Below are 10,911 nucleotides of genomic sequence, written 5' to 3' on the forward strand. Positions count from 1 at the left end.
ACAACCTTGCTTGCTGAAAGTGAAGATGACCTGAAGCACTTACTGATGAAGATTAAAGACTACAGTCTGCAGTATGGATTACACCTCAACATAAAGAAAATGAAAATCCTCACAACTGGACCAATAAGCAGCCTCAGGATGAATGGAGAAAAGATTGAGGTGTCAAGGATTTCATATTACTTGGTTCTACCACCAATGGAAGCAACAGTCAAGCAATCAGATGTTATAGCTGGGCAAATCTGCTGCAAAAGACCTCTTTAAAGTGCTGAAGAGCAAAGATGTTTCTTTGAAGACTAGGGTGCGCCTAACCCAAGCCTTGGTATTTTCAATCACCTCATCTGCATGTGAAAGCTCGACAATGAATAAGGAAGATCAAAGAAGAGTTGATGCTGTTGAGTTGTGGTGTCGGCAAAGAATGCTGAAAGTCCCACGGACTGCCAGAAGAATGAACTCATCTGTTCTGGATGAGGTGCAGCTGGAGCGCTCCTTGGAAGTGAGCATGGCCAGACTTCGTCTCACCTACTTTGGTCATGTTGTCAGAAAGGACCATTCCCTGGAGAAGGATGTCATGCTTGGTAAAGTGGAGAATCAGTGAAAAAGGGGAAAGCCCTCAACGAGATGGGTTGAAACAGTGGCTGCAACCATGAGCTCAGGAGTAGCAAGGATTGTGAGGTTAGCACAGCACTGGGCAGTGTTTAGTTCTGCTGTACATAGAGTCGCTATGAGTCAGAGCCAACTTGATGGCACTTAACAACAACATCAATGCAAAATGCAGCTCTGGTGGTGTTGTGGTTAACATATCGGGCTGCTAGCCAAAAGGTCAGTAGTTCAAACCCACCAGCTGCTCCACCAGAGAAAAATAAGCCAGTCTGCTTCTACAAATATTATAGCCTTGGAAACTTTATGGGGCAGTTCTACTCTGTCCTACGGGGTCACTATAGGTCAGAATCAACTCAATGGCAGAGGATTTAGTTTAATGCATCAAGGAGGGGGCAGTGGTGGTTCCTCGGAATTTCACATACGTTTTCTCACTTAACTCTCATAATGACTGTTATGAGCCCTATTTACAAAGACTGAGGCTCAGAGAGCTTAAGTAACTTGTCCATGATCACACAGCTCATAAGTTGTGTTTGTGGGGTTGGAGCCCAGGTCTGTCCGGGCCCTCAGTGAGCTGTTTATCCACCTGGCTGTAACACCTGAGCAGAGGCATCCACATCTCAAGGTCTGCCAAGTATGGCCCACCTGGCCCCTGAGTTGGGGTTCCTTGCTGCCGGTCCCATAGCTGTAGTGTACAATCATTTCCAGAGTTGGTGCCCAGATTGAAGTATATCTTGTGCCCAAGATCCAATAGCCCAGATGCACCCCCTCCTGTGGCTCTTCTGCAGAACCCCGTCTTCCTGCTCCTCCTCACTCCGCACAGCTCACTCCTCTTCCCAACCGAGTGAGCACGATCATGCCGTGTCCCAGCCCTACCAATAAATAACATCCTTTTGCTTAATAACTCAAAGCAGGAAATACTTATGCTAGAAAAGGAAGTGAATGCGTATGAAACTCAAAGGCAGTCTGGACATGCAGAGGTACAGGTCTCTGGGCCCAGGCTAGAGCTTTGAGGGCCCAGGGGAAGCCCAGGATTTGCCAACTGTAGACACAGGGGCAGGGACAGAAGCCCGGGAGTCTGTGTCATGTGGCTGCTCACAGCTGTGCTCCTCGTCAGCGTCCCAGGTGAGTGGGGCTCAGGAGCTCAGTCCTACAGGGCAGGGCAGGAGGCAGAGAGCGTCTGCCCTGGGAGGGAGGGGAGGTGTCCATCCAGGCAAATGAGAGAAGCCTGTAGTAACTCATTCAGCAAAATGCACTTGGCTTCTACTTCATGCCAGGCATTGCAGCAGGTCCTGAGGAAATGAAGGAAAATGGGATTGATCCACAGGCAAAGGGGTTAAGATTCAACACGCAATCTGAGGGAAACAATCCCACCCCTAACAGATCCAGATTACAAAGAAATGTGAATGCCAAATGATGTAGGATGTGGCTGCAGGAGGTGTCCTGGGAGATTTCTAAGTGCTCGAGGCAAGTACAGCTGTGGAGGAGGTGGGGACAGGTTCAATATGAAACTCTAGTACGACTTAGAAAGGAGATTGGGGTGTGGGTTGCAGCAGGAGGCAAGAAACATCTCAGAATGCCCCTGCTACAATCCAGGCACCAGATGAGGTCCTGATCTATAGATGGGCTGTCATTAATGGAACAACCCCCAAATGCTTGTGTGTGACACAAATTCAGGTCTTATTACAACCCAAAAGGTGGAAGCAATGCGGCCATCTTAAAAAGAGTGAACCAACGCTCGGAGCGGTTAAGTAACTCACCCAAGATTTCTCAACTACTCTGTGCGTCTTTCTGTGTTCAAAGTTCTTAATCTTCCTATGTCATGCTGTCCTCATGGACTGTGACAGCAGAGAAGGAAAGAAGAAAATAGTTTGAAGGAAGGTTTGCTAAGGTGGGAGGTCTGTGGAGTACTGCCTAAGGCATTTGACTGCTAACCAGAAGGCTGGAAGTTCAAACCCACCAGCCACTCCTCAGAAGGAAGACTGGGCAATCCACTTCTGTAGTGATACTGCCTCGGAAACCAAAGGAGGGGTCGCTAGGAGTCAGGACTGACTCCACAGCAGAGGGTTGCATTTTTGCATTGTTTTCTAAGGTAGAATCGATGAAATTTTGTTAAATTTGGTTATGGAGGATGAGAGAGAAGACAGACTCAATGAAGAAACTAAGTTCTCTAGTAAAGCTAGGTGTGGGGGAGGGAGGTCTGGTTGGGGGCTCCCTTCATGTTGGGTGGGAGGCTCTGAGATGCTGCCCGTGCTGCTGTGGGGGTGAAGGGCCTCCTCCCCTAGGGCGGAAGAGCAGGAAGATCAGTGGCTTTGATAGTTTGAAGAGTATAATGTTGGTTTTCCTGATTGAAATGAGCCCTACAGTGGTTAAGCACTCAGCCGTTAGCTGAAAAGTAAGTGGTTCTTTAAGCACCAGCTGCCCTACAAGATAAAGATGTGGCAGTCTCTTCCCTTAAAGATTATGGCCTTGGAAACCCCATAGGGCAGTTCTACCTGGGCCTACAGGGTTGCTGGAGTTGGAATCAACTCAACGGCACTGAATTTTGGTTTGGTTCCTGATTGAATACTGTATTGGTTTCCTATTGCTGCTATAAGAAATAACCACAAGCTTAGTATCTTCAAACAACATCAGTGTGTTACATTACCTTTTATTGTTACCATCCAGTCAATTCCGGCTCAAGGCAAATTGTGTGTCAGAACTAGGCTCCATGTGGTTTTCAATGGCTGATTTTTTGAGAAGTTGATCTCCAGGCAATTCTTCTGAGGTGCCTCTGGGGGGACTGCAGCCACTTAACTTAGGTTAGCAGGTGAGGACTTTAACCACTTGTACCACCCAAGGTCTCCAAAATGGTTTCAAGGTATCAACAGGGGCTGTATTCCTTGTGGAAATTCTAATGGAGAATTTATTTCCTTGCCTTCTCCAGCTTCCAGAGCCCACCTGCATTCCTTGACTCACAGCTCCTTCCTCCATCTCCAAAGCCAGCAGCGTAACACCTTCAGATCTCTCTCTGATGCTGACCCTCACTTTCCTGTCTCCTTCTTTCACTTATAAGGACCTGTGTGATTACATAGGACTCATCAGACAACCCAGGATCATCTCCCCATCTCAAGATCCTTAATTTAATCATGTCTACAAAGTCTCTTTTGCCACATAAGGTACATATTCACAGGTTCTGGGGATTCATGGACCTCTTTTAGGGAGAACATTATCCTATTTAACTATAAATGCCAACCTCAAGTAAACTAAAGTGGCTCAGGGAGAAGGTACCAAAGGATGAGGAGGCAGCATGTTGCAGTGTGATGGATCACTTTTACAAGACATTTCTTACCATGGTCTTGTAACTCTCACCAAATGACCAGGTTTGAACTAGTGCTTTGGAAAAATGAGGTGCTTGTGGTCCACCAGGATGATTAGATAGCTTACTAATAATGCAACTAAGGAGCATGGCATCATTATGGGGGTGTTGTTGTTAGGTGCCGTCGAGTCATCTCTGACTCATAGTGACCCTATGCCAGCTCCACAATCTCTGCTATACTTGAGTCCATCGCCGTAGCCACTGCCAATTCATCTTGTTGAGGGTCTTCCCCTCTTTTTTCGACCCTCCACCTTACCAAGCATGACATTCTTCTCCAGGGAATGGTCCCTTCTGATAATATGACCAAAGCAGGTGAGATGAAGTCTGGCCATTCTCACTTCTAAGGAGTATTCTGGCTGTACTTCCCCCAGGACAGATTTGTTAGCTCTTTCAGCAGTCCATGATACTTTCAGTATTCTTTGCCAGCACCACAACTCAAAAGCATCAATTCTTTTTCAGTCTTCCTTATTCATTGTCCAGCTCTCACACGCACATGAGGCAATTGAAAATATCATGGCTTGTGTCAGTCACACCTTAGTCCTAAGGAGACATCTTTGCTCCTCAGCACTTGAAAGAGGCCCTTTGCAGCAGACTTGCCCAGTGCTATATGTCGTCTGATGTCCCGACTGCTGCTTCCATTGGCGTCAATTGTAGAACCAAGCAATGTGAATTCTTTGACAACTTCAATCTTTTCTCCACTTATTGTGATACTGCTTATAGGTCCAGTTGTGAGGATTTCTGTTTTCTTTATATTGAGATATAATCCATACTACAGACTGTATTCTTCAATCTTCATCAGTAAGTGCTTCAAGTCATCCTCACTTTCAGCAAGCAAAGTTGTGTCATCAGTGTATTGCAGGTTGGTAATGATTCTTCCTCCAATCTTGATGCCATGTTCTTCTTCATATAGTCCAGCTTCTTGGATTATTTGGTCAGCATATAGATTGAATAAGTATGGTGAAAGGATACAACCCTGATGCACTCCCCCTTCTTGATTTTTAAACCACGCAGTGTCCCCTTGCTCTGTTTGAATGACAGCCTCCTGGTCTATGTACAAGTTCCTCATGAGTACAATTAAGTGTTCTGGAATTCCCATTTTCTCAATGTTATCCACAATTTGTTATAATCCACACAATCATATGCTTTTGCATAGTCAATAAAACACAAGTAAACATCTTTTTGGTATTCTTTGCTTTGAGCCAAGATCCATCTGACATCAGTAATGATATCCCTTGTTCCATGTCCTCTTCTGAATCCAGCCTGCATATCTGGAATTTCTCTGTCAATATACTGCTGCAACTGTTTTTGAATTATCTTCATTGCAATATTAATGATGTTGTTTGATAATTTCCACAATCTGTGGGATCACCTTTCTTTGGAATGTGTACAAATACTGATCTCTTCCGGTTGGTTGGCCAGGTAGCTGTCTTCCAAATCTCTTGGCATAACAGAGTGAGTGCCTCCAGTGGGGCATCCATTGTTGAAACATCTCAGTGAATATTCCACCAATTTCCGGAGCCTTGTTCTTCGCCAATTCCTTCAGTGCAGCTTCAACTTCTTCCTTTATTACCATTGGTTCTTGAACATATACCACCTCCTGAAATGGATGAAGATCAACCAGTTCTTTTTGGTACATTATGGGAGTAGGATTGTATGAATAAACTGTATAGAACTCTAATGAAGGATTAGTCAATTTTGTCATGCTGCTAGACTTAAAATGAGCCATCTCAGAGACAGACTGGGTGGGGGGAGTGTTTCACCACCACCAAGGAGAAGAGACAGAAGAGGAATGTATCATTTAGACCTGGGATCCTTGAGCTGTGAACCTCCTAGACCCAGGAGACAGACAGAGACATAGAGAAAGAGAGAGCGCTGTAACACTAGAGATGGCAAGAGGTGGTGAAACACTGAGAAGCAGCAGGAAAGAAATGGTGACAGCAGAGACAGCAGAACTAGGAGACTGGCAGGAGTCAGCCTGGTGGATTTCCCAGCCCATGGAGCAAGAAAGCTGAGTGTGTTCAGGCATTAGGGTTGCTGGTGGAGTGGGGAGCCACTGGGCACTTGTCAGGAGAGCTAAGTTCACTGATCCATGGGGCAAGAGAGCTGAGCACTTTCAGGTAGGAGACTTGTTGGCAGAGTGGGGTGCCTGTGGGTACTTATTGGTGGAGCTAAAGAGCTCTGTATACTTATAAGTACATAGTATAAGTATACTTATGCAGTATAAGTATACAGTATACTCTGTATACTGAGCAGGGTAGAGGCCTGGCCTGCCTGAGGAGCTGAGGGGCTGAGAGGCTGAGGGCCATGACTGGCCCTTGTATAAGCACAGCTGAGAAGCTGTTGTAACCAAAGAACTGTATCCTGAGTCATTCCTGATCCTGAATTCTAACCTGTTACTTCCCTAATAAACCCCATAATTGTGAATTTAATCTGTAAGTTCTGTGTGGCACTTGCAATGAATATCAAATTACTGAAGTAGAGAGTACTGTGGAGGGGGTGGGTGGTATCAGAATGAGTTTAAAAAAAAAAAAAAAAAAAAGGTGGTGATAGGAGGTATGCCTGACCTCCACTTCATAGGAATCAGCCTTGGGCTGGTGCTGATGTGATTCTCTCTCCCTCTTGTGAAGTGGGTTGAAGAGACTGAATGATTGACACTGCTGTCCCATCATTTGTACATATGTGGATGGTGCAGTGGTCCTGACTCCTTCACCATGCAGAGACTCCAGCCTGCCCCAGAGACTCTGAAGCTGTGTGTGTCAAGAGAGACTTCCACTGTGATTCTCTGTCCATTTGTTTACTTCCAACTGACCAAGACATGTGTGGTCGTCACCAAGAAAAGAAAACTTATTGGAAAATGGACAACTTAACAGGAATCAGCCAATTTAACATGGTATTCAGTCAATTTATAATCATCTCTAACCTGTTCATTAGGCCTTTGTTGTCCTCCCTACATGAACGATCTGGTAGAAAGAAAATACGGAAGAAAAGTAAATTTATCATGGAAGAGGTAGTGAGTTTAGCTCTGTAACTATGGAGTTTGAGATAGAGATACTCTGTGTATTTGTAAATGATGGGCTAGGGTTAAGGGGAGGAGTTGGGCTACAGACATATATTTGAGACTCATCAGTATATAGGTAATACTTGAAGCCATGGGAATGGATGGAAATACTCAAGGGCACATGAACTGAAGTGAGATGAAGGTTGGAGAGAGAATCACGGGCACTCCTGTGGTGTGCAAGAGCCAGCTTGTAGCAGCTCACAAGAGCTGATTATAGACATCTCTTTCAACTCTGCATTCAGTGACATCATGTTGACAGCCTGAAAGCAGCCATGGTAAAGTATTTACACAACAGGAATTGGCAAACACTGGAAACAAAGACTTGTTCCTCCCACACAGCCTGTTGCTAAATATTAACCAACAAGCCACTGGTTGCACCCACATTTAATGAGAGGAGAATAAAAGAGGAATAAGCCAAGCCCTCTGAGGGAGAGGAGGCAAAGAAGGAGGAGATGAGATGAAAACAACTTTGACAGGACAAGGAAGGAGAGAATCTCATGCTGCAAGCAGGTCTAGGAAGACAGGGACCCACGGAGGCCCAAGTGCTGTCACTGAGGAGGCAAATGAGGAAGAGACATTGAAGAGAGAGGGAGTGTGAGGAGTCAGGTATGTTAGGTGGTGGCTGGGATGGCCAGGGGCAGGGAAGCTGTTCAGCCCCTGGACAAAGGGCTAGGGTTCCATGAGCCCTGTGAGGCTCTTTGGCTGACCTGACTCAGGGTTAGTGGGCTCTCTCTTGGGATTCTGTTTTCCAGGATGCTTCTCCATCGAAGGTCCGCAATGCGTAAGTGGTCCAGAGCAGGGCTCAGTGACTGTGAAGTGTTTCTATGATGCAAGGTGGGAGACCTACAACAAGTGGTGGTGCCAAGGAAAGACTTGGGATTTCTGCAGGATACTCATTCAAAGCACAGGATCAGAGCAAGAAGTGAAGAAAGACCGACTGACTATCAGAGACAATCACACCAACCACTTCTTCACGGTGACCATGGAGAAGCTTCGCAGAAACGACAACGACACATACTGGTGTGGCATTGAGAAAAGGGGACCTGACCTTGGATTCCAAGTTAAAGTGATTGTTAGCCCAGGTAGGAAATTTCTTATCTGGTGGGGCAGGGGTGGTGTTGTCAGCTGTTTACAATCCTCCAATTTTAAGTCAATAACCTGTGAACAACTTTGCCTGTGTCTAATGAAAACAGCTCCAGCTACACCAAACCTGTCCTCCGTGCCATTGGCCACCAGGTGAGTCCCTGTGATCCCTTCTCGTGACCCTACCTGAGGCTCCTCCTAGGAGGAAGCCAAGGCTGGGGACCCCTTCTGCCACACTATCAGTTTTCTAATATGGGCTGCTGTAACAGAGTACCACGAATTGGGGTGCTTATACGCACAGAAATTTGTTGTCTCACAGTTTTGGAGGCAGGGAGTCTGAAATCAGGGTGTTGGCCATGTGGATTCCTTCTGAGGAAGAATCTGTTCCATGCCTCTCTCCCACTTTCTGGAGACAGGCAGTGTTCCTCGGCTTGTAGATGCATCACTTCAACCTCTGCCTTCATCTTCACATGGTTGTCTTCCCTCCATCTGCATCTTTCTCTGTATTTCTTCTCCTCTTTTAAAGATTATTGGATTAGGACCCACCTTACTCCTCTATGAATTCATGCTAACTGATAACATCTTCAAAGACCTTCTTTCCAAACAAGATCATGTTCACAGGTACCAGAGGTTAGGGCTAGAACATATCCTTTTGGGAGACACTATGCTGTCCACAACATCTCTGTGCTGTGGCCTGATTCCCACCAGAGCCTAGTGTAACCCAAGTCAAGGCCCTGAGCCACCCTGTCAGTTACTACTCCTTATCCACCATCTTCTCACTTGATCCCTCAGTAGAATCTCTCTCTGGAGAACCCTTCTCTATATATCATCCACCCGTTCAATTGGCCAATAAACTTGATGATCTAGTGAGCACCAAAGAGAAGTAAGGCACAAATCTCCATGAGGCAGCATATTCAGTGCCACAGAGTAGGGAGAATTAGTTGAGGAGAATCAGTGGTTGAAGAAAGTGACCTGGAGCTAGCATTAGCAGGAATAAGAAAAGCACAGAGGCAGGAAAATGTAGCCAATATTTGGGGAGCTCTAAGTTCTTCTATAAGGGAGCTCTGGTGGTGCAGTTGTTAAAGACTTGACTGCGTACTGATAGGTCAGTGGTTCAAATCCACCAGCCACTCTATGGGCAAAAGATGCGGCAGTCTGCTTTCCTAAAGATTACAGCCTTGGAAACCCTATGGGGGCAGTTCTACCCTGTCCGATAGGGTCACTATGAGTTGGAACCAACTCTACAGCAATGGATTGAAGTGTTTCTATTGGAGTCCCTGGATGGTGCAAATAGCTAACACATTTGTCTGCTAACTGAAAAGTTGGAGGTTCAAGTCCACCCCTGGGTGACTTGGAAGAAAATCCTGCAATTTGCTTCTGAATAATCAGCCATTGAAAACTCTATGGAGCATATTGTTGTTGTTGTTGTTGTTGTTGTTGTTATGTGCTGTCGAGTTGGACCCGACTCATAGCGACCCCTCCTTGGGTTTCTGAGGCAGTATCACTACGGAAGTAGATTGCCTCATCTTCCTTCCGAGGAGTGGCTGGTGGGTTTCAACCGCCAGCCTTCTGGTTAGCAGTCAAGTGTCTTAGGCACTACGCTATGGAGCATGGTTCTGCCCTTATACACATGGGGTTGCCATGAGTCAGAGCTGAATCAACAACAACTGGTTTTCAGCACTTCTGTTGGGCTGAAATGTATGTTGGGTGAAGGGGAGTCCCAGATATGAAATTCGCAAGGAAGGTGGGCCAGTACAAAACCAGCTGAGGTTCTAGGTTCTGGGCTGAGCTGGTAATGTCTCCACAGTATTGGAGACATGAGGAGTAACGGATCTGTGGGAAATCAAGGCCTCCAGGTCTTGCTCCAACCACTTTGCCCCTCTCACAGGACCTACTACCTGCTCCTGGCATTTGTGAAGCTGCCTATCCTGCTCATCTTGTTTGGTGCTCTTCTCTGGATGAAGGGGCCTTGGAGGGTCCCCGAGGAGCATTGGGGTCAGCCTGACTATTCGGTCTTGTCCTTACACCCTCTGACCAAAAACACAGCCCCTTAGATGGAAGAGCAGAACTTTACAGCACTGGACCTGACTTACAGTAGAGACAGGTGCCTGAGAGAAAAACATGCCCTGAGTCCTCTGACACATGACCAAGGCTGAGGGCCTGGCCTCTACTCCGACCCCAGAGTTGGCTGGGCATCCTGTCCACTCTGCACAGCTCCAGACACAGCCGGGGCCTTCCCAGAGGCATTATCGCCCATGGAGTGACAACACCTTATTCCCACATCTTCTGGTAGCATACACCCCAACCCACCAGAGAAGGCAGGGCTTGTGGTTGGGGCTCTCGGTGAACAGCTATGTCCCTGTTACTGGAACAACTCCAGTGCAGGGCCTGGGACCAACACACACAGAGACACAGCGGCATGTGAGAGAGAGGCAGAGATGGAAACCCACCAAGTGCTTGGGTTCTGACATTCCTGAGACAAACTCTTCAACTCCTCCTTTTCTTGAGCTGTAGAAGCTGGGCATTGATGACTCTGCCCACTTGGGAGCACTGCCCAAAAGAGGAATTTTGTGGTGAGTTCCTGCTTCGAGGGCCTAAGTTGGATGTCTTCTCTGCCCAGGGAGGACACCAGCCCTGAGTCCACAGAGCTGAGGAGAAATGGCAGCCTACCTGGACCCAGTGCTCAGTTTCATCCTTCTTCCTCCTCCTCTTCTCTGCCTCACTGGCTCCCTGCCCTCCCAACCTCTCTCAGGGGCTGAGACTTCCTGAGACTGCACTTTGGGAGTGTAGTCCTTCAGTCTTCTCTTCAGGACTG

General features: G+C 46.8%; 1 protein-coding gene across 1 annotated transcript; it reads left to right on the forward strand.

Moving 5' to 3' along the window:
* Nucleotides 1-1,682: 1,682 nt before the first annotated feature.
* LOC103214079 (CMRF35-like molecule 7) lies at nucleotides 1,683-10,150 on the forward strand. Its single transcript, XM_007959881.1, has 4 exons — nucleotides 1,683-1,722; nucleotides 7,766-8,095; nucleotides 8,207-8,249; nucleotides 9,985-10,150. Exons 1-4 carry the CDS (start codon nucleotides 1,683-1,685, stop codon nucleotides 10,148-10,150), a joined length of 579 nt encoding a protein of 192 aa, XP_007958072.1.
* Nucleotides 10,151-10,911: the final 761 nt, after the last annotated feature.

The sequence above is a fragment of the Orycteropus afer genome, unplaced genomic scaffold, assembly GCF_000298275.1.
Source record: "Orycteropus afer afer isolate SDZICR_OR568_19922 unplaced genomic scaffold, OryAfe1.0 scaffold00018, whole genome shotgun sequence".
Lineage (NCBI taxonomy): Eukaryota > Metazoa > Chordata > Mammalia > Tubulidentata > Orycteropodidae > Orycteropus > Orycteropus afer.

What these genes read in the sequence shown, in the direction of transcription:
- LOC103214079 (XM_007959881.1), top strand. Translation starts at nt 1,683, where the DNA reads ATGTGGCTGCTCACAGCTGTGCTCCTCGTCAGCGTCCCAG. An exon ending in GCTCCTCGTCAGCGTCCCAG is followed by an intron (nt 1,723 to 7,765) that starts GTGAGTGGGGCT and finishes TCTGTTTTCCAG; the next exon opens with GATGCTTCTCCATCGAAGGT. An exon ending in TAAAGTGATTGTTAGCCCAG is followed by an intron (nt 8,096 to 8,206) that starts GTAGGAAATTTC and finishes TAATGAAAACAG; the next exon opens with CTCCAGCTACACCAAACCTG.